Here is a 24,404-nt window from a genome sequence, read left to right on the forward strand (position 1 = left end):
ATCCTACATTAGATTGAGGACTTTGGATTTTCAGAAGACAGTCTCTGTGTCTCATAGTATTGCTGATCTTAGCTTTGTTGTTGTGAGAACCCTTTTGTTCTTCACTTTGTGATAATTTATGAATTGCACTATATGTGCGACAGGGTTTAGGAATGCTACATACACATTTTGCATACACGCTTAAAAGGTTGTCTTCAGCAGTCCATAACACAACAAAAATACTTTAATAGGTTTAAAGTACAATAAAAATTCAAGATACTATGGTCTGCTTTGGAACCATGTATCTATTATTTTGAGCTAAAACTCTCTATCCTTCCATCTTGAGTGATGAATGTTTTTTTTTTTTTTAATGTGTGTGTGTGTGTGTGTATGTGTGTGTGTGTTTTTAAATTAAGGACTTTGAGGAATAAAGATTTTGCACATCATGGAGTAACAACCTCTATTTTTTTTAAAACCACACTCCAGCCAATATTGTTTTGGATAGAGTGATAATAGTCAGAACATCTGTTAAGTTTCTATTCTTGTTTGTGTCTTCATTGGCAAGTTTTCACAACCCTTCCTGTCCCAGTGAAACCAAGATGAGGAGTGAGAAGTGCAGTAACTGGCACAAGATGCTAATAAAACCCTGATAGAGGTTCTAATCCTTCCTCACTTTACTAAATAATTGTTCTTTTGTTTGTGTCTGTGTCCACATTAGAGGGATATCACATAAAAGTGAGGGTAGGTGCTCCAGTGGTAACAAACAAAAACACTTGATGGAAATTTGGACTCTTATCACTCTGTTGAAAACTTAAAAAAAAAAAAAAAAAGTTTTGGGTGGAATTGGGCCTAGCTTGTGCAGTTGTCATCTGCACATAAGCTGCAATTTGTGCAGTCGCTGAAGTGTTGGGGTTTGTCTACTCTTGTGATATGTAGGGCATCATAAAAGCATCCAAAACCAATATTGCTGTTAAAAAATGTAACCATGGCAAGTTTCTAATTTTTTTCCTTATTTCCCTCACAACCTCTGCATAGGAGGCTGTGAGCTAGATTTGGCACAGTTTTTCCAGCTCATTAATGACATGGGTGGCATGCAGCAAGTGACAGACCTCAAGAGATGGAACAAACTGGCAGACATGCTTCGCATCCCTAAGACTGCACAGGACAGACTGGCAAAACTGCAAGAGGCTTACTGTCAGTACCTGCTCTCATATGACTCCCTTTCCCCTGAGGAGCACAAAAAACTGGAGAAAGAAGTTCTACAGGAGAAGGAAAACCTAGAAAAGAAGAAAGGTCCACTGGAAGGGCAGGCAGAGAATGCTTATAGGTTACATTTGCTCCCTAGATATGAGCCCAAAAATGGATTAATTAATGGAGTAGTACACCGCAATGGTCTACGTGGAAAGCTGAAAGAAATGGATGTTCCTCCAAAAAATGGCAGGCGGAGGCTTTTTACTCTGGAAAAAGAATACACAGAGGAGGAACCCGAAGATAAAAGTTTATTAGGTGACCTGCACAAATGCGTCTACAAGGTAAGTCAGGTTCAAGTGATCACAATGCGCATTGGTCCCTAGTGTACGTCAATTACTTCAGTGTGAAAATGATTGGAATTATTTCAAATATGCATTTTTCCATTAAATGACAACAATAAATGTTTGCAGTCAAAAATCATATATTTAGAAGCATATAAATTGGATCACCATGCCCAAGCTTTGACTTGAATATATTAATAGACACAAGCTAGAATTAAAGGAAATGGTTGGGTTTATAAAAATCTTTAAGGAATACATCTTACAGTATATTTACTTTATAGTGGGTTTTAGGTGTAATATATTATGATACAAAATAAAAATTGTACCATAATATATTAAAATACAATAATAAAAATTATTGTACAAAATAAAAATTGCAATGTGTGATATGCTTAGTTTATTAATGGTCAGTGCATTGGCTTCACCAAGCACAGCAAATAGTGCTTTAAATATCCACTTTTTGCAAATAAATAATTAAAAAAAAATGCACTCACATGTGCATTTATTTATTTTGTTTGCAAATGAGCAAATAAAGCATTGCAGCCACAGTCAGTGGATCACAGATACAACACACACACACACTCCTGCATTCCTGCATACTCTTCCTCAAGCTCCTTGTCCACACTTAGATTCAGACTTCAAGTTCGTGTATCAATGGACTATTAGTAAGGTGATTACTGCACTTGTATTCCATTGATGGCTAGAAAGTCTGACTTGTAGTTCATTTATTCACAGATCAGACTCCGTAATAGCAGGAGGCTGTTGCGATGGGAAATGCAGCTTCAAAGATCTGGGATTTAAAATCCCTGTGTATGCTTCAACAGGTCCAGTTTATACCATCAGTAAGTTTTAGTTAAAGTGATATTAAAGGCAAGTTTAAAAAATAAATAGACATGTCTATTCTTACCTGATCTGTGCAGTGGTTTTCCACAGCGCAGCCCTGATCCTCCTTTTCAGGGGTCTCCCGCTGGTGCTCTTGGTCCCTCCTTCCTGCCAAGTGCCCCCACATCAAACACCTTGCTGTGGAGGCACCCAAGCAGGCTCGCTCACTCACTCTCTCTTCCATTCACATATAGAGCCGCGGTATGGCCCTGCCCACTCTCTCTCCTTCTTGGCTCACTGGCTGTGATGGCAGTGGGAGCCAATGGCTTCTGCTGCTGTCTCAGTCAATGAGGAGAGAGAGTCCCAGGAGAGCCAAGGCTCTCATGCACAGCGATGGATCGCAATGAGGCGCAGGTAAGTATTTGGGAGGGGGCTGCTGCACACAGGTTTTTACCTTTATGCATAGAATGCATGAAGGTAAAAAAAATCTTGAGCCTTTAGAATCACTTAAAGAACTGACTTTAATTATGATTGATGTTACACATGCATTGAATAATGGTGCTGCAGTGTTCGTTTTCACTTAATCTGCTGTGAAATTTTCAAATTAGTCGTAGGGTTATAGTTGGGTTAAAGCAGTAATAACCACTTAAGGACCGAGCCTCTTTTTGAGAGTTGTTGTTTACAAGTTAAAAACAGTTTTTCTCTTATATTCACCGACCAACTGACACAGCTTAGCCATTGGGTTGCCCTATTACTAAGAGATACTAGGCATTAGTTGTAATACAACACTCAGAACGCTTAGTTCCGCCCAGGGGGCAGTCCCTTGGGCAACAACCTTCGAGCCTGCCATGCAGTCATCAGTTTTATTTTGCCTAGTGAAGAAGGACCTAGGAACCCTGCGGGCCCATCGGTCCGTGCTTTTTTTTTCTGCAGAAGAGTGACTTTTTGCGCAAGATTGATCCTGTGATCTGGTATCAACAGCCACCTGGGTGACAGGCTGGATACCCTTATCCTTGTAGTCTCCCCAGTCCGGCCATCGAGCGTGTGCAGGCGGCAGCTATGCGCTAGGCAGGCCACATTGAAATCTGAGCTCCAGAGGTGGTCGTGAGCTTTTATGCTCCGGGCCATACATATGACCGGGCTACTGATGTCTGCGTCACAGTATGCCGGGCCAGCAGCCACCCTGTACTGATCAGTGAGTGGGTCTGTGATGGAATGTCTCCCAGCACTTCAGGACTGGTAAGTACAGCTCTCCCTGGCTCAGCGGGGCTGAGCAGCTGGGCATTCTCTGGGAGGTCGAGACGGGGGTCCCTCACCTCCCTTTCTTCTCTCCCTGTTCCTATCTTCCCTTTCCCCCCTCCCTGTGGGGGATGCTGCATGTGGCTGCTGAGCGGTTTGTGTGTGTCTATGCAGGGGCTGTCCGGGGGGGCTCTCACCTGGGGGGGGGGGGGGGTTGTGCTGGCTAACTCTGTGCTGGGTCCTGTTCTTCATGCCCCTGGAAGGTGTCTGTGTGGCCATGCTGATGTCCGGTGCAGTGCTGTGCTCACCGCCATTGATTTCTCCCTGTACCTCATGGAGCTGCTTTCAGTGGCCATTTTAGGTGTGGGCAAAGGCAGCATGCTCTCCAAACACGTTTTTTGAGTGTTCTCTAGTGGCAGCATGTGCTCCTTTTTTTCTTGAAGCCTGAGCACACTTCAGAGCGGTTTTAGCGCCATTTACAGCTGCTTCCACCGACACACAGCACTGTTTTCTCTGCACCTGGGTGCCAACAGGGACTACAGGCACTATCCGCTGAATAGCGCAGAACTCCTCAGGGTGGCGAGTCCAGCGGGAAGGAGCCCCTCAACCAGCGGCAGTAAGAAGGGTGGAAATGGGAACAGAGGGGCGCCAGACTGAGTGCAGTATAAATCATATATTTAATAAAAACAAGTAGTAACTCACAGGTTAAATTAGATGAGTTCAGTATGTGGTGAAAATCTCCAGTCCTGGAGTCTCATAAATGTCTTCCCTTTGCAGCCTGGGGCACTGGTATGATCTTACAGGGATCCAGAGAATGCTGTGAACCAGGAGGCAGGAAACAAGAAGCAGCTGGTCGTGACTTCACAGGAACAGGACATGTGATTATTCACAGTGGCAAGGAATAGTAATGCATTTCGAAGCTACAGCTTCTTCATCAGACCATGATTGGCTGGCAAACCTGGCAGTCTTATATTACAGAGGAAATAGAAACGGAGAGATCTGATGGGCTGACCAGCCCGTCAATCAAATACACAGATTTAAAGAGGTAGATGGTTGGAGACCGAAGTGAATGTAAATATGAGTAAGAAGCTTGCTGGTTAATAGTGGAAGATAAGTTTATAACGCTTGCAGAAATTGATCAAATCATTAATTGATTAAATATATAAATATACCTCAAATTTAAAATGAATACATTTTTATGAATAAATTAACCAAAAAATGAATTAAGAAAATTATTAGCAATTGGAAATAAATTGATTATTATAAATTATAATGAATTAATAAAATGGTGAGAATGGAGGAAAGAGAGGACTCTATGCTAGATATAATATTAAGGTTCTAAGTTATATCATGACCAAAAATACGTTTCTATTTCCTCTGTAATATAAGACTACCAGGTTTGCCAGCCAATCATGGTCTGATGAAGAAGCTGTAGCTTCCAAATGCATTACCATTCCTTGCCACTGTGAATAATCACATTTCCTGTTCCTGTGAAGTCACGACCAGCTGCTTCTTGTCTCCTGTCTCCTGGTTCCCAGCATTCTCTGGATCCCTGTAAGATCACACCAGTGCCCCAGGCTGCAAAGGGAAGACATTTATGAGACTCCAGGACTGGAGATTTTCATCACATACTGAACTCATCTAATTTAACCTGTGAGTTAAGTTACTACTTGTTTTTATTAAATATATGATTTATACTGCACTCAGTTTGGCGCCCCTCTGTTCCCATTTCTACACAGAGCTCATCGCTTCACTCTAAGGGAGCTGCCTCCAGGTGCTAATCATACAAGATCTCGGATCATTTATGGACATTATGTTTTAAACAAATGTTTTAATATTATGTGTGCTTATTCACACACATTTTATGTATACCTATATTCCAGTTGCTATATAATTTTATGTTATCACCATTAGGGATGAGCCGAACACCCCCCGGTTCGGTTCGCACCAGAACTTGCGAACGACCCCCGCGTTCGGTACGAACGTTAGAACCCCATTGAAGTCTATGGGACTCGAACGTTCGAATTGGAAAGTGCTAATTTTAACAGCTAATATGCAAGATAGTGTCCTAAAAAGGGTTTGGGGACCTGCCTCCTGCCTCAGGGGACATGGGTCACTGCAAAAAAAAGTTTTAAAAACGGCCGTTTTGGCGGGAGCACTGATTTTAATGACGATTAAAGTGAAAAAAAAAAAAGTGAAATATTCCTTTAAATATGGTGCCTGGGGGGTGTCTGTAGTATGCCTGTGAAGTGCCACGTGTTTCCCGTGTTTAGAACAGTCCCTGCACAAAATGACATTAAACGGAAATAACACCATTTAAAACTGCTTGCGGTTTTAATGTTATATCTGGTTCCTGCAATATGGTTGAAAATCATTGAGAAACATGGCATGGGTAGCCCTCCCTGCCCATTACCAGCCTATTTGGGTCTTGTACGCATATTAAGGGGAACCCCGTACCCATATTAAAAAAAGGAAATGCGTGTGGCCCCCAGGCCCTATATACTCAGAATAGCAGTATACAGGCGGTGCAAACAAGACAGGGACTGTGTAGGTTTGTTGTGTTAAGTTGAATCTGTTTGTCATTTTCAACCGGTACATTTTTAAAGTGTAGCTCCAGTCAAAAAAACTATTTTTAAGCTTTTTGGAAAACATAGGGAAGGGTTATCACCCCTGTATAATTTGTTTTGTCGTCCATCTTTTTTCATCTCACTTGCTGCTGTCTCCTTGCGTTTGCAAGTAGGAGATGTTTGTAAGTTGGATGTTTGAAAGTAGGGGCCTGCCCTATATTATAGCGGTATGTACTGGGTACAGAGCACGCAGACAGCACGCACTATCTCCTAACACTACTGACTGCAAGCTCTATTATTAACCACTTGTTAGCCCAATGTTTGCATAAAGTGAAAGATGAAGTTATGCTGAGTAAATAGATATCAAACATGTCACTCTTCAAAATTGCACATGCCCGTGGAATGGCGCCAAACGTCGCTACTTAAAAAATCCCCATAGGCGACGCTTTAATTTTTTTTTACTGGTTACATGTTTTGAGTTGCAGAGGAGGTCTAGGACTAGAATTATTGCTCTCGCTCTAACATTCTCGGCGATACCTCACATGTGTGGCACATGCGAGCGCATGGGGACATGGGCGCTTTAATTTTTATTTTATTTTTTTATTGTTCATTTTACTTTATTTATTTTAGTTTGACGTTTTTTCCCCCAAAAATATATTTTTGATCACTTTTATTCCTATTACAAGAAATGTAAACATCCCTTGTAATAGGAATATGGGGTGACAGGTCCTCTTTACAGTGAAATCTGGGGGGTCAATATGACCCCACATCTCACCTCTAGGCTGGGAAGCCTGAAATAAAAAATAAAAAAAAAGATTCTGGCTTTGATCGTACTGGCGAGTTGGTAGAAGCACCGGAGGGCGGTGAGGGGTGGGGGGCGTCTATGGCTGGGTATTTCAGGGTATCACCGAGTATGGCTGGGTATCTCCGAGTATGGCTGGGTATGGCAATTTATGGCAGGGTATTACAGAGTATTGGCGGGGTACTACAGAGTAATAGCAGGGTACTGCAGAGTATTGGGGGGTACTACAGAGTAATGGCAGGGTACTGCAGAGTATTGGGAGTACTGCAGAGTAATGGGGGTTACTGCAGAGTAATGGGGGGTACTGCAGAGTAATGGCAGGATACTGCACTGCAGAGTAATGGCAGGGTACTGCAGAGTAATGGCAGGGTACTGCAGAGTATTGGGGGTACTGCAGAGTAATGGCGGGTACTGCAGAGTAATGGCGGGTACTGCAGAGTATTGGGGGGGTACTGCAGAGTATTGGGGGGGTACTGCAGAGTATTGGGGGTTACTGCAGAGTATTGGGGGTTACTGCAGAGTATTGGGGGTTACTGCAGAGTAATGGGGGTTACTGCAGAGTAATGGCAGGGTACTGCAGAGTATGCACTGGTATTGCAGAGTATTGGCAGGGAATTGAGGGGTTAAATTCGGTGAGCAGCGATGTGGGCACTGCAGATGCAGCCCACATCGCTGCTGACACCGATCTCTTTCCCCTCCGCTGTACCGATCGGTACAGAGAGGGGAGGGAGGAACAGGCGTCATAACATGACGCCGGTTTGTTTCCAAGTGATGAGCGGCCGTTTACCGTGATCCGTGATGCGACCCGGCGGTCACGGATGCTCTCGAGTGCGCACACCTCGGGGCACGCGAGAGCAGAATTCTGGGAGGCCGTTAATTAACGGCCTCTCAGAGTTAAACAACCGCCCTGAAGCCGTTAATCGGCAATGGGCAGTTGTTAAGTGGTTAAAGCTAGATCACTAGCTATATAGGTGAGGTGAATATAGTGGTGTATACTGCAGTCAGGGCACAGACAACAACCACTACACAGCAGCAAGATAGGAAATCAGCCAAAAACGATTGGTGTGTACTGTGTTGAAGGTACACAGAACACCCACTGCTTCAGATGCTAAGTAACACACTACACGAGGCCGCCTCAAAGGCGGCCTTATATAGTGTGGGGCGTGCACTACACAGCCTGAGCTATGATTGGCCATAGGCAGGATGCCTGTGGCCAATCATGGCTCTCCTCGCTGCCGGCGCTGCGATTGGCCAAGCATGCGGGGTCACAGTGCATGCTTGGCCAATCATCGGGCAGCAATGCACTGCGCCAACGCAGTGCATTATGGTCCGCGCGTGTCACTCGAATTTTGACGCGAACGGCCAAAACGTTCGGAATTCGCCGAACGCACGAACAGCCAATGTTCGAGTCGAACGTACGTTCGACTCGAACACGAAGCTCATCCCTAATCACCATATCTAGCGCCACTGTTCACTACTGTTTTTACAGTAAGAAGGGTGGGACTGTCACTGTCCTAAGTACTCTTCGGGAGGCAGACAGGGTAGGGTCAGCATGGCTTTCAGAAACTGTTGTTTCTTCCCCCGAAATCCAGGAAATTGCAACCGGGTCGCCTGCGGACTGCGCAGTGCCGTTCGTTGCCAAGATGGAGGTGGCACGTGGGAAAAAGGGTGCAAAAAAGTGGCCCCTGCCCCCCGTCCTCTGGGGAGAGCTCTGACGCAGACTCTGGTCCTGCTGAGGCTGGTGACCCCTGCACTGTCTTGTCAGATGACGCTGACCAGGAGCATTCGGATGAGTCCCTGTCCAGGTCCGTGCATGACAAAGCGCTTGTTGGAGCACTTATCACAGCTGTGCGTGATACCCTGTAGATTCAGTAGCCAGCAGATCCCTCTGCTCATGTAGCGGTCCTCTTTGGGTCCCGCAAGCCAGCACGTTCACCTAAGTTGTTCCCGTATCTGACTTATTTTGACAAGTTCATTTACAAGAAATGGGGTCGCCCGCAACAGACCTTTTCGGTCCCTAAATCCATGGTGGTGCATTACCCTTTTGAGGGTCGTGGACCCCCCAGTATCCAGGTTAAATAAAGTAACCACAATCACGGTAGAGGGGACTCCTGCTCTTAAGGATCCCATGGACAGGAACGCCGAGGCAGTGGCTTGTTCCTTGTTTACGGTTGCGGGGTCCGCCGTGTGACCAGTACTGGCGTCCACACTAGTGTCAGACACTGAGTGGGCAAAACTGTTGCACCGCAAATTGGGAGAGCAACAGGCTTCCTCCTGTCTGTGTGGAACTAGCAGACCAACTAGTACAAGGCCTTAAATTAAGTACATTTGTGACATGGCCCTGGATACTCTTCCTCTGTTATCCAGGGCTTCAGTATCAGCAGTGGTGCTGAGGCACCTTATTTGGTTAAAATGCTGGTCTGCTGACCAGGCATCCAAAAAAGCCCAGATGGATCTTCCCTTCCTTGGCGACCGGCTCTATGGATCCTCTTTGTATGACATTATTAAAAATGCCACTGGTGTTAAGAGTACCATACTCCCGCAGGCCAGGAAGGCTAAGGAGCCACACCGTAGGCAAGGGCCCTCTTTTCTGCTCACAAATGGCTTTTTCGTCTGCCCGGAGCTTCGGGGCTAAACGTCCCCAGGCCAACAGGACGACCACGGAAGGACAAAAACGTCCCTGGAACCGCAAGCCTGCGAACAAAAGTGCTACCGCATGAAGGTTTGCCCCCACCCATGTCTCGGATGGGGGGTTGCCTTCAGGAGTTTGCAGCCCGGTGGTCCTCTCGACTATCTGACCAATGGGTCTGCGATCTGATTTCCTCCAGATACAAGATAGTTTCTCTCTTGGCTGCCAAACAGATCCCCTCCAGCATACCCATATCCCCAGCTTGCCAGGAGGCCCTCTTGGGGGTAGTAAGGGACCTGCTGAGTCGCGGGGTGGTTGTACCGGTTCTGGAATCGGAAACGTTTCCAGGGATTCTACTCAAATCTTTTTGTAGTTCCCAAGAAGGAAGGGGTACTTCCAATCTTGGACCTAAAAGCTCTCAATCACTTTGTGAAAGTGCAGAGGTTCAGAATGGAATCGGTTCGCTCAGTAGTCGCTGCACTTCATCAACGGGACTCCCTGGCATCTTTAGACATCCAGGATGCGTACCTGCACATACCCATATGCCTTCGGCATCAAAAGTTTCTGCGATTTGCAGTCGGGGAAGCGCACTACCAGTTTGTGGCTCTCCCTTTTGGTCTGGCATCAGCCCACCGAGTCTTTACCAAGGTATTGGCTCCAGTTTTGGTGTTGCTACGGCAACATGGGATCGCAATCGGATACCTATACGATCTCCTCCTGAGGGCATCTTCTGCCTCAGAATTAGAGGAGGATGTGGCGAACACCTTGCAGACCCTGCAAGAATTTGGGTGGCTGTTGAACCTAAAGAAGTCGGTGCGTACTTGGGCTTGCTGCTGGACTCCAGGGAAGCGAGAGTGTTTCTCCCTTCAGACAAACTGCAGACTCTCAGATCCGCGGTAAAACTGCTGATGAACCGCAAGTGGTCGTCGCTCTGCTTCTGCATGTGAATCCTGGGGCTCATGGTAGCCTCCTTCGAAGCAGTACCATATGCCCAGTTCCATGCCAGAGTCCTGCAGAAAGAGATTTTGACAAAACGGGACAAATCTCAGTTGTCCCTGGATCGACAGATCCAGGGGAGCCAGTCAGTCAGAGATTCACTGATCTAGTGGCTGAGATCCCCGGTGATTCAGTCCGGGAAGTCGTTCCTACCTCTTAAGTGGACAGTGATCACAACAGACATCAGCCTATCCAGCTGGGGTGGAGTGATGAGGGTTCAGTCGGCTCAGGGCCTCTGGTCAGGGGAAGAATCAAAGTTGCCAATCAATCTGCTTGAGCTACGAGCGATCAGGCTGTGCCTCTCCACATGGTCGATGAGACTTCAGGGGCATCCGATCACGATCCTGTTAGACAACGCCATTGTTGTGGCATACGTCAATCACCAAGGGGGAACAAAAAGGTCAGCCGCCGCACGGGAGGTCGCTCACATACGTTGGTGGGCAGAGCGACACGTACCAGCCTTGTCGGCCATTTACATCCTGGGAGTGGAGAACTGGCAGGTGGACTATCTGAGTCGCCAGATACTGGACCGAGGAGAATGGGCGTTGTATCCGCAGGTATTCAGGCTACTGTGCCTGAGGTGGGGCACACCAGACGTGGATCTTCTGGCCTCCCGTCTCAATCTAAACAAAGAAAATGCGGCGCACAAAGCAAAAAAATTATATATAAACACATTTTAAGTAACACATTCATGTGTAAAAGTCCAAAACGGGTACTAAAAGTTAAGTGAATCTACAACAGATCTCCCTCCACCTCATTCAGCAGAGATGAGGATAGAAGGGGTCCCATCACTGTCACCCGACACGACAGACCTTTACCATCAGTGCAACGATAATGCACAAATAGAAAAACCACTCTGCTCCACAACTCCTCACAAGCAGTACGCTGGAACCAGAAATGTCTCCAATCATGAACAGATATTTAGATTCCCATGCAGTTCAGCAGTCATGTGGATAGTTCAGCAGTCATGTGGATAGAGAAAAATAACAACGCTCACTGCGCAAATATCTTAAGAAACGATGCCCAATTTATTAAGGAAAAATAATTCCACTCACATTTAAGTTGATTAAAACAGGAAAACAACTGAGGCGTCCAGCGCTTCAGTGATAGTCACTGTTGTAGTGCAGTCTGTCCAGATCCCACGTTAAGCCAGGCTCTGCCCAACGTTTCGTCACTCAAAGTGCATCAGGGGCATGGCTAAAGCATCTATAGAGACAATGTTAAATAGACAGACTGACCCGGAACAGGAAGTGCCCTGCGTTCCACTCATCAAGCAGGAAGAACCAGCAAGACAGGAAGTGATCTCAATCAAGAATCAGTTGTTCCACCACAAAGAAAAACCCAAAAAGTAAAAAAAATTAATAAAAAAACAAGGTACCATGAGTACTCGGTGATAAATTTAACACATCCTCCATAAAAATGAAGGCGTGTCCAGGACAAGAAATCCATGGGCAGATGCATCAGACGCGCTGGTGGCTCCATGGGGTCAGTACCAGCTGATCTACCCCTTTCCTCCACTAAAACTGTTACCATGTCTGCTTCGCAGAGTGGAAGTTAAGGGGATCCCAGTAATACTTATTGCCCAGATTGGCCTCAGCGTCCTTGGTAGTGGCGGACGCCCCATGGTGACTGCCGTTACGAGAGGACTTTCGGTCTCAAGGTCCGATTCTCCATCCTGCTTTACCATCGCTGGCTTTAACTGCATGGCTATTCAGAGCCAGGTGTTGAGGAACCGGGGTCTATCAGACTCGGGGATCCCAGCTATGTTGAGGGCGTGGAAATCTTCTTCTCGGAAGATATATCATTGGACCTGGAAGGCCTACATCTCCATGTGTGAGGAGAAAGGATTGGGCCCGCACTCCTTTTCCATAACCAGGATCCTGCTATTTCTTCAGCAGGGAGTAGACTAGAAATTGGCGTTAAGCACCATTAAGGGGCAAATTTTCAGCCTTGGCTGTCTTTTTTTTTTCAGTGACCCCTGGCGACTCACTCATTAGTGAGTACTTTTTTGTTCAGGGGGTGCAACATGTAGTGCTTCCAGTGCATCCACCATTACCCCCATGGGATGTGAACCTGGCGTTATCAGCGCTTCAAAAACCGCCATTTGAGAATATCGGGGAGATTCCCCTGTTGACTCTCTCCCAGAAAGTGGTCTTTCTAGTTGCCATCACATCGGCCAGGAGGGTTTCGGAACTGCCATTCTTGTCCTGCAAGTCGCCTTATCTGGTTATCCACAAGCACCGCAACCGTCTCTTCTACCGAAAGTGGTCTCGGCTTTTCATATCAATGAGGAAATTGTGTTACCATCTCTGTGTCCTAAGCCGAAACACCCTAGGGAGGTGGCCCTTCATGCTCTGGACGTGGTTTGGGTTTTTAAGGTGCATTTGTCTGCCACTGCTCCCTTTCGGAAGTCATTGTTTGTTTCGGTGGCTGGTCCAAAGAAAGGCATGTCGGTCTCGTCTGCCACCGTTTCCAGGTGGATCAGACAGATTGTAGTGCAAGCCTATGCCTTGAAGGGGCAGGTGCCCCCCTTTCCGATTATGGCCCACTCCACAAGGGCAATCAGACACCAAGCGCCTGTCGCGCAGGTGTGTAAAGCGGCGACCCGGTTGTCTGTCCACACATTTACCAAGTTCTACAAGGTAGACGTCAGTGCATCGGCTGATGCCTGTTTTGGCCGCAAAGTTTTGCAGGCGGCCATATAGTTGCACTTGAATATGCAATATATTTTCTTTTTTCATGGTTTTTCAATAAAAATGCAGTACCGTTAAGTTAATGCGCTGTTGCATTACATTCCGCAGTTTTTGGTGCGGTTGTGGGTAGTCACTCCTCTTGAGGATACCCTGGTTTTGTGGTGGTTTTCTCCACGCACTGTTTTTTGTGGGTAAAGTTTCACTAGTTCCCAGTTGCCATGGTGGATGAAGTTTTTTGCTGTTTTCCCACCCCTCGTTGGACACTGCTTGGGGACGTCCCAATGGCTAAGAGAGGAGCTGTGTCAGTTGGTGAATATAAGAGAAAATAGGATTTTTTGTACTCACCGTAAAATCCCTTTCTCTGTAATTTGCAGACTGACACAGCACCTGCCCCTCCTTTTTCTCTTTACGTTTTACTGCTTGTTGATGTACTGATGGCTGCATGGCAGGCTGCAGGGTTGTTGCCCAAGGGACCACCCCCCTGGACGGAACTAAGCGTTCTGATTGTTGTATTACAACTAATGCCTAGCATCTCCTAGTAATAGGGCATAACAACCCACTGGCTAAGAGAGAGGAGCTGTGTCGGTCGGTCGGTGAATTACAGAGAAAAGGATTTTACGGTGAGTACAAAAAATCCTATTTTAAACAGAAAATTCCTTAGAACCCCAAAACATTTTACTTTTTTTTTTTTTTTTTTTCCTCTAACACCCTAGAGAATAAAATGGCAGTCGTTACAATACTTTGTCACACCGTATCTTACAAGTGAAATTTTTTTAGGAAAAAATACACTTTTTTTAATAAAAAAAAAAAAAAAACAGTAGAGTTAGCCCATATTTTTTTCATATTGTGAAAGATAATGTTATGCTGAGTAAATTGATACCCAACATATCACATTTAAAAATTACGCCCGCTCGTGGAATGGCGACAAACTTTTACCCTTAAAAATCTCCATAGGCGACGTTTTAAATAATTCTACAGGTTGCATGTTTTGAGTTACAGAGGAGGTCTAGGACTAGAATTATTGCTCTAGTGCTAACAATCGCGGCATTACCTCACGTGTGGTTTGAACCCGTTTTCACATGCAGGCGCTGCTCATGTATGAGTTCACACGAGCTTTGCAGGACGGGCATGTTTAAAAACTTTTTTTCTCATTTTATTTTACCTTTTATTTTTTATTTTTACACTGTTCTTAAAAAAAAATTTAAATGTCACTTTTATTCCTATTGCAGGGAATGTAAACATCCCTTCTAATACAAAAAAAAGCATGATAGGACTTCAGATCTCATATTTACACTGAAATGCAATAAAAAATTTTGTCATTTCATTTTTTTTTTTAAATGGCCCTTTAAGAGCTATGGGCGTCAGTGACGTTTTTTGACGTTGCTTCCACCCTGCAATGGTATGGAGATGGGTGTGGACCATCTTCTCCTCACTCACATACCCAGCATGAGAAAGGATCCAATCGCCGCTGCAGAGGGCACCAGAGTGTGGCGGGAGGGGGGCTCTCTGCCGCCACAGAGACCACCATTATCTGAAACCGGACCACCGGCCAAAGAAGAGGATATGGGGGTTATAGCAGCTAGCTGCTGCCATAACGACAATATTCCTCTTCATAGTTAGGATGTATATCAGTGTGCGACGGTCTGGAAGTGGTTAAGAAGTGGAAGCAAACTAGCAAGTAAAGGCACATAAACGTGAATTTGAGATAGCTGCACACCCCGTAACTGTATTAAAAAAGAAAGAAAGAATTCCCCGTGGGGTTTTCTGGCAACAAAAAAGGACAATCACTTTGTAAAAGTTAAATAACTGCTTTTATTATCAAAATCACTTGTCAAATTACATTAAGGTACAAAGAATTAATTAAAATTGAGCTCTGGTGTACAATAGTGAGGAAAAAAATACAGGAAAATAAATACATATACATAATATACTTTCAATCCATTGAAATGGTAGTTTGAATTAAAGTCCCTACAGTATAAATTACATAGCCTGAGACATTATACCCCTATGCATTTTGACAATGGTATTTAATAGTCTTCCTCAGGGGGTTTCAGATATCTCTGCAATAATATCAAAAACAGGCAGGTTATACACTCCATAAAATGAATATTGAATTACTAACAACTAAATAGATATTTATTTTATATTTAACCAATCCACAATATTAATTCTGCCTGAACCAGAGAACTTTCTTAAAAACCTCCCAGATTTCTTCCCCGCAGACAATCCCAGGCCCCACTGCAAAATAATCCACCCAGGGGGGAAAAAAGGGGGGGAAGGGAAAGGGACCAACCCCAACCCCCCCCCCCCCCCCCCCCCCCCAGAGAAGGAGAGGATTCACAGGCTTACAAGGAGTGACTGTCTTTGTGGGCCACCACCGCAAAGGGACGGCCCAGAGGCCACAGCACCTGAAAATAATCATAAATAATTATCTAAAATATATCCTATGAGGGTAATGTAAATTCTGTATATAGTGTCTACTGCAGAAATAAGAATAGGTACCAAGGGAAAGAACAGTTGCAAAAATTAATTAATAGTAAGGAAATAAAATGATTATTATTATACAGGTTTTATATAGCGCCAACAGTTTGCTCAGCGCTTTACAGGACAGAGCGCTTTGAAGGCAGACATTACAGTTACATTACAATTTGGTACAAGAGGAATCAGAGGGCCCTGTTCGTTACAGCTTACAATCTAAAAATTGACTAATATACCCGAGTGATGTGTTAAACCTTATGTTATATAGGAATTAAAATGTGATGTACAATTTTATATTAATTTATTAGTGTTGCAGTGGTTGAGATAATAAAGTGTGAATAAGTGTGCTGAGTGATAAGTGCATGAGCAAAGGTGAAAAATATATTAACCCTTGTAGTTAGGGTGACTGTGTAGCAAAAATAAGTGACCCAACCTAAACAACAACAAAATAACCCACAAGTGTTGGAAAAAAAAAAGGCCTTGTGTATATATAAATATAGCATTTAAACAATAATGCCATGGCTCATCAAGGATTACCTGATGTTATCGCCTACTATGCATGTGGTAAAGGTTCCCAAAAGGAGGATTACTGTTTATATTACACTTTTGTATGTAACGGCCCAAGTATCCTTAACTCTAAATTTAACAAAGTATCAAGTTAGGATAGTAGACAACATTGCTACTAAATTGCAGTCAACCAAGTTCCTACAATTTCTCTTACCAGTCTGATCTGATGTGTGGGCCTGTCGGGATCATCTCGTGCTGTCCAGCATCTGAGCCTGGTATTTATGACTTGCCTAAATTGGTTAATGGATCTCAGGTGTTGTTCACGTTTCCCCCCCGCAGCAGAGAGGCCTATTAGCACCGACAATGGCAGTCCCTTGAGCCGCTAATTGCGGCCACCTGGGCAGCTAATGGCCACCTCTGTCACCCCCTCTGCGTTCAGGAGAACACCCGAATGTGTTCCGAACACTCCTGTCCGATGCAAGCGCATGACAAGACAGGGCTGGAGGTTCCGTCGTGCATGCGCATTTGCACCGCATCCAGCACGGGAGCTGCCCCATCTAGGGGTGGAACATAAAAATGACAGGGCTCTCAAAGGGAGGCACACAGTGATTTTATGTGTCTCCCCACCATGCCGGGAAGCCCGTGAAGACCCAACAAATGATTACAGTGTGGGGTGGACCCCACAATGGGTACCCAGACGTCTGCGTCGGAAAAAGAAGGGAAGAATAACTATACAATAACCAATAGTAAACTCAATTTTGTATTAGATTGTACTATTCAGGATATTATAATTTATGGTACAAGTATTGCCAAGTCCTAATAAAACATCATTGTTGAAAGGGCTAGTAAGACAGAAAACCAAAAACCTAAAAGTTGTTAAAACAAATTATGAATCTAAGTTCTGTATACTTATACATTAATGCAGCAGGCTCACGTGCAGGGGTACCAAACTCGGTGACATGCAGAGTGGCAGGAGACTTCAAGCTTTTACATTTTTTTTTTTTTCATTTTAATTGAATATTTTTTACATTCTTTTCACAATGCTGTGGTGGGGTGGAGGCTTTGGTGAAATATCAGACCACTGAAGTCTTATTTTTGAGACAGAGATAGAGACTGAGGACACATCCCCAGTGCCTTTCTATGAAGCCCTAGCTGCACTGCAGTTGAATGACCAGGAAGACAGAGGCTCCTGCCCATTCATAAATTGAAGCATAGTATATACAAAAATACCTGCAGCTGCTGTCGGTAGGAGAGGAAAGGAGGGGGCACTCTGGAGGTACTAAGTTATTACCTCTAGTATCCCCCTTGCATCCTCCTCCAGAGTGTGCCCTTAGTAACACTGTACTAAGGGGGCACTCTAGAATAACTAAGGGTATGGTGAACGTTTGTCCCCGGAATGCAGGATGGGTGCTGAGGCAGAGTGGGTGGTGGGGGAGGTGTTTCAGGCCGGTGTCTCCCACTGTGTCAGGTTTCATTTAAATCGCCGGGTGCCCGCTGTCACATAAAGTCCCGCCTCCTGGTATGGCTCCTTTGACTGATAGCACACTTTTCCAATGCCGGGACATGTGCTGTCTATCATAGGTGGGAGCCCACCCAGGAGGCGGGACACTTGTGTGATGGCAGACACCCGGCGATTCAAATTGAAGCTAGCACAGCGGGAGACGCCTGCCAATGTGGTGATCTGGCTGACTCTCCTCCCCTCTGCACTGGTGAGGCTGCATTGGTGGGCACGGCTGAGCCCTGCATTCTTTATGTAGCACATTTTTTTTTACACTTTGTTTTTTTTTTTTGTACTAACTTGTGATGTGTAATGTGATAGCATGGGCCATGACAGGTCCTCTTTATGGAGAGATTTGGGGTCTATTAGATCCCAGATCTCTCCTCTGGCCTCCCACGTAGCCGATCAGACACAGATTGTGACGAACTGCTTGTGGCTTTCGGTTCCCAGGGTTACAGAGAAAGGGGAACGATGTCAGTTCCTCTGTCTCTGTACAGGGCAGCCATCGACCCCCTTCCACCATCCACCCCCTTCCACTATCCTCAGAAGTGATTGACTGGCTAATTAGCCACTCAGATCACTTTTGTCTTGAAGAGAATTGCTGGCTGTAAAGATCAAAACCGGGATGATGCTTATAGGTGCAAGCATCATCCCAGTATAACCATTGAAATGGGAAGACGTCCATGTATACCCTCCTGGTAGGAAGTGGTTAAATATCTCCTGGCCTGGTAACAACTCATGAGTGGCTGGCAGTAAAACACTTTAGAAAAATAAATCCTGGCCGGTGATTCTGAACGGTGCATGCACAGTTTGCAGCCAGTCAACTGCCAAGCTTGTTCTCTACTCTTGCAGCGGGGTGTGGAAATTTAAGCCACATCCCACTGATGTGAGGCTGAGCCCAGCTGTTCTCTAATCATCTGGCTTCAGACTGCGCAAACACAGGTCACCGGCAAGGATTTTTTTTTTTAATTTTTTTTACCACCAGCCACTTGCAGGAGGCCAGGCCTGGAACTAACAAGGAGAGTTTTTTCCAAGGGAGTCAGATGTACTCGTCGCTCGCTTCCCCTTTGTCTTGCCCACAGAAATCACAGGTGCAGCAGACTGTAGGTAGCAGGGCCAGAACTTGTGATGACAGGCCAGGCTACTGCTGAGCAAGACAGGCGCTCTTAATGTGCCCCTCTCCTATTGTGGTGTTTGAGTAGCTCAGGAAGACCCACAGCACCAGGCATTCAGAGAATGCAGGGGTGGGATGTATGATGGCTGTAAGGCTGAGGAGGAGCTGGAGCATTGCTTAACCTCTGTTAAGCTCGAGCAGAGGAGGGGGAGAGCATGGGAAGGATCAGAGAGGCACAGTGCAGTGGCTGGAAGACAAGCAGAGAGCAGATGGCTGGGGCATACTTCACCTCCAATATCAAGCACATGTAGAGGAGGGGGAAGAGACAGTGATGGGCTGCATCAGTGTGAGATCTGGGTGTATATTAACGCTATTTGTTATTAAGTCCAAAGGAGTGCAGGAGGGAGAGCAGAGTTAGTTGTGTGGAGCTGCCCGGGAAACCTGCTGATCGGGCCAGTATATGCTGAGAGACAGCACAGCTCTCATACCATGTGTCCACTCCGGACGATTGACAACAGAGTCATGGGGTGGGCCACCTACTGGCACTGGGCACTTGGGTGGCACCCGTGTGGTCAGTCCACCCCTGAGTGGAAGGTATTTGGTACAACACAGACCCTCCCTGCATCAGGACATAGCTCCAAATTGGATGAAAGAGCCAGGAGGAAAATGCTCAGAGAGGCTACTAAGAGGCCTACAGCAACTCTGAAGTAGTTGCTAGAATTTATGACAGAGTGGTCATTGTGTGCATGTGACAATTATATTACAAATTCTCCACAAATGTGCCTTATATGGAATGGTTGCAGGTAAATGGTCACTACTCAAGTAATGCCACATGCAGTCAAGGCTGAGGCTTGCCAAAACACACATTTTGAGGCCACATGGAAAAAAAGTGTTCTTGTCAGATGAGACTAAAATTGAACTATTTGGCCTCGACACCCAAGGATATGTCTGGCAGAAATCCAATACAGCTCACCATCCATATAACACCATTCCCTACAGTAAAACACGGAGGTGGTATTATCCTGTTATGGGGGTGTTTCTCTGAAGCAGGGACTGGAGCACTTGTCAGGATAGAAGAAAAAATGGATGGGGCAAAATACCTTCAAATTCTTGAGGAAAAATCTGCTGCCCTCTGCCAAAAAGTTGTCAATGGGAAGACTGTTTACCTTCCAACATGACAATGATCCAAAGTACACAGCAAAAATAACCACACAATGGTTGAAGGAGAAAAATGTGAATGTCCTTGCATGGCCTAGTCAGAGCCCAGACTTAAATCCCATTGAAAATCTGTAGAATGACTTGAAGACTGCAGTCCACAAACGGTCACCATCAAATTTAACTGAACTTGAGCAGTTCTGCAAAGAGGAGTGGGCAAATATTGCAAAATCTAGATGTGCAAAATTAGTAGATACATATCCCAAAAGACTAAAGGCTATAATTACAGCAAAAGGTGGTTCAACAAAATACTGACGTAGGTGGGTGATTCTTTTTCCAACTCAGTCATTTGTTTTTTTATTTTTTCTGACATGTTTGTGTTATATCTTTTACTTGGTTGCTATCAATCAATATAGCTGGATAAAACAAAAACAGTGTCTGTCTTCATTTCAGGCCATTTTTATAATACGGTATGTGTATTTTAAATGATAGAGAGGGAATTTCAATCATAAATCCATAAAAAAAAACGCATAAAACAAATGCTATAAATTACATTGCAGTTCAGTGAGTGAAATAAGTATTTGATCCCCAAGCAAAACGTGACTTAATGTTTGGTGGAGAAAACCTTGTTAGCAAGCACAGAGGTAAGATGTTTCTTGCAGTTAGTGGCCAGGGTTACACACATCTCAGGAGGGATTGTGGTCCACTCTTCTTTACAGAATTTCTCTAAATCCTTAAGGTCTCTTGGCAACTCGAAGTTTCAGCTCCCTCCATAAATTTTCTATAGGATTAAGGTCTGGAGATTGACTAGGCCACTCTATGACCTTAATGTGCTTCTTCTTGAGCCACTCCTTTTTTGCCTTAGCAATATGTTTTGGGTCATTGTCATGCTGGAAGACCCATCCACGACCCATCTTCAGTGTTCTGACTGACGGAATGAGGTTCTCATTCAAGATTTTACATTACATGGCCCCGCCCATACATATAAGTACACTGTGGGAAGCTCACACTATGCAGGGAAATTAGATTAAGCAATTTCAGTACAGGAGAGAAGCATGTTTGTTTCTGAGCAGCAGTAAAGAAAAGGCAGCCTTAAAGAGAAAAAAGATATTGAAATAAAATGCTCTGTGGACTGCAATGATTTTTCATGTATTATAAGAATGAGTTCACTGAAATAGCTGTAGCAGCTGGTTAAATGCCTGTGGAACTTATTCACTATCTGTTTTGTCTACAGGGAAGGTCTATGTCTCTTACCACCTTCTTCCGGACAGCAAGGAACGTCATGAACATGTGCTTCAATAAAGAGCCAACTGTAGCAGAAGTTGAGGTGAGTTAATGCAGCAACAACATTCTTTGGAAGGTCACTGAAAGGTCTTTGCCACATCTGCAAGGAACAGCATGCTTTTCTGATTATCCAACACTAGGCCTGATGGTCACCAAAAACTGTATGTGGGCATCTTACTAGCAGTATGTCACTAAAACCAAAATTATGCTTATAAAAATTTAAAGCGGAGTTCCACACAAAAATGGAACTTCCGCTTTTCGGAATCCTATCCCCCTCCGGTGTCACATTTGACGTTTTTCAGGGTGGAAGGGGGAGCAGATACCTGTCTAATACAGGTATTTAGCTCCCACTTCTGGGCATAGATACCCGTGCCACCCGCAGGTATCCACGCCTCTTTACATCACAGCCCCTCCGTACATCAGTGTCTTCAGCCTACACCTAACATAGTCCCTTTTACATTACAGTGCCCTCTTTAAATCAGTGTCCTCAGTCCCCCCTTCACATCACAACCTCCTCTTTAAATCAGTTCCTCCCCTTAACATCACAGTCCCCCACCCCTTTATATCAGTGTCCACAGTCCCCTTTGAGGGCCGGTTTACACCTGAATCACACAGGAATGCTGTCCGCTTTCACATGTGAATCAAGTGTGGTGCGGTTTTCAGCCTCTTCATTTGAATGGCCTGACATCACACTGGATTGCACAATAAGTAGGGTATACACTACTTTTCAAAAACATACTGCACCAAATCGCATGGTACTGCTGTACCATGTCATTTAGTGCAGCAAACACACTGTTTGCAGTGCTGTTAGGAATCTATTGACCTCTGCAGCAGATCACACACCAAATGTGTTTGATGCAGGAAAGACACACAGAACACAGGTTTCCCTCATGGTGTTTTGCTGTTGAGCCCTGACATCACAGGCCCCCTTCACTTTACTGTTCCCCCCCCTTCACCCCCTTTACAGCAGTATCCCAGCTTCCTCATTTCCCCTTCACTTTACAGCCTCCCTCATGACAACCCCCCTTGCAGTTATAGCCTCCCTTTTCTAGCTTACATTACAGTCCCCATTTCAATCGTATCCTCCTTACACAGTCCTACTTTAACACAGTGGGGCAGAGGCATTTAGCCTGGCTGTTTTCCAGGTCTCCCACCTGGCCACAGTCATCCTCACAGCAAGGCAGGGGGCAGGAACTGGAGCAGGTCTGGATGGAAGGGGGAGAGGAGAGAGCTCTGACAATGGATGGAATGCCTGGGTGACAATGTAACTCATAGGCTTACTATGTGACATCTGTTGGCTGTCCCTCCTCTCCCATGATGCGCCTTTTGGGGCGATCACGTGACCTAACCAACGCACTTTCAGAATAAGTATAAGCATCTTCCTTTTACAGGATAGTTAGGAGGAGGGGGGAGGGGAGCCATTTTAAAGTGTTTGTTAAGCATTTTTTTTCTATTAGAGGCTGGCATACAACACTGTAAATCCTTTCTAAAAACAAGCAGTGTAAATGGCTATTTAGAGCTGACTCGTGGCCGATTTGAAGCTCCGATTCACGTCTACTGCAGGAGGGATCGTCATCTCCCTCTGACGTCAGCCAAGGAGATCACGTGGCTGCTCAGCTCCTCCTGCAGAAGCCCTGTCTTGGAGCTGTAAAGCGACCACGAGTCACGTGACCAGCCTGAAGACAGCTCTAAAAATGTAAAGCCATTTACACAGCTCGTTTTTAGAAAGGATTTACACAGTGTTGTATGCCAGCCCTGTAATAGTGTGGCAGGAAGGAGGGGGGAGAGACGGGCAGGAAGGAGGGGGGAGAGAGCAGAGCAGGGCAGCGTATGATGGAGTGACGCTCTTTGACCATGGTGATGAGAGCTAAGTAGCCCAGTTTGGAGAGGGCATACAGGAAGTGGAAGATTCAGGGAGGTTTTTTATTATTTATTTATTTTTTATACAATTTAGAGGGGGCCAGATTACACAGCACAAGCACTGTACTGTTTAATCTGCTTTAAAGGACCAGATCTGTTTTTTTGTTAAACACTTTAAGCTTAGGTAGTTGGGAGTCTGGACTTTCACATTAATACTGAAATATCTCAAATTTGTAAACTCAGTTATTTTATTGTTTTTAGCCTGAATGAAAACTTTGTCTAGTCATATTTGTTATTCCTGAAAATATATCAGAGCTGCTTCTTTCTGCCTGACCCATAACAAAAAAGACAAACCTCTGGCAAAGTAAAATTAGCTTGTTGGAAGTAAATACAACCTTCCCTAATATTTTGGCTTTCTGCAGTGCCCTGTGTCTGTGCAATAACATAGATATTACATGCAAGCTTCTACCATAAAAAATTAGAACATGTGTTTTTTTTCAGTTCTGAAAAATTGCTGGAATGATTCCTGCAATAAATGTTCCAGAAAGTGAATCCCAGAATAATGGCAGTACCATAGTACATATACATTTCTCCAGTCATTTAACCATTGTTGCAGCTGACCTGAATTACACCATGTTGCACTGCTAAATCACAGCCAGCTGCTTGTAATAATCTTTGGTGCACACGATATGTATGTTCTTGTTGTGCTGTCCAAAGCTGCTGGAACAAAATAAATCTACTGCGTTGAAACAGGATTGTGAAATTTGAACGAAACTCAGCAGTCCATGTATGCTTGTAGAGGTCATTTTAGGACGCAGTATAGAATGAGCTGCATATTATTATGGGTTTTCCTTTGAGTTGTAATGCTTTAGTGACAGATTGAAGGTTTTAATATATACCTATATAAATAATAAGTGATTGCTATGAGCTACAGCTGAATATATATTGAAAAAGACCTGCAGGCTGTTGCAGTCAGTGTTTTTTTTTATGACATTTAACCTTTTGCTGCATTGCATTAAAAGTTCTTAAAGTTGGTATAGTGCTGACTAGGGTTTTGGTCTAGCTCTGGAGCTAAAGACAGTAAAATAAATAAAGGGACTTTAGCTAGATTTTTTTTTCACCTAACTGGTCCCAAAATCACTATTTTAAGTGAATTTACTAAATAAAGTTAATGTTCTCTTAGCTTAATGCATAAGGTGAAGGCGTGTTCACTTTATTCATCCAATCATATGCAATTTTCATTCGTTTA

At 44.7% G+C, this 24,404-nt stretch overlaps 1 protein-coding gene across 2 annotated transcripts in view; it reads left to right on the plus strand.

Moving 5' to 3' along the window:
• Positions 1-24,404, plus strand: part of JARID2 (jumonji and AT-rich interaction domain containing 2) — a 265,758-nt gene that overhangs the window by 194,200 nt on the left and 47,154 nt on the right. For both annotated transcript variants that reach the window (XM_077492225.1, XM_077492224.1), the window contains exons 8-9: positions 1,015-1,511; positions 21,246-21,338. In XM_077492225.1, coding sequence (XP_077348351.1) covers positions 1,015-1,511; positions 21,246-21,338 — 590 coding nt within the window. The remainder of the gene's footprint in view (positions 1-1,014; positions 1,512-21,245; positions 21,339-24,404) is intronic.

This window comes from Lithobates pipiens, unplaced genomic scaffold (assembly GCF_037356315.1).
Source record: "Lithobates pipiens isolate NorthernLeopardFrog02 unplaced genomic scaffold, aLitPip1_a1.2 Scaffold_19, whole genome shotgun sequence".
NCBI classification, from domain to species: domain Eukaryota; kingdom Metazoa; phylum Chordata; class Amphibia; order Anura; family Ranidae; genus Lithobates; species Lithobates pipiens.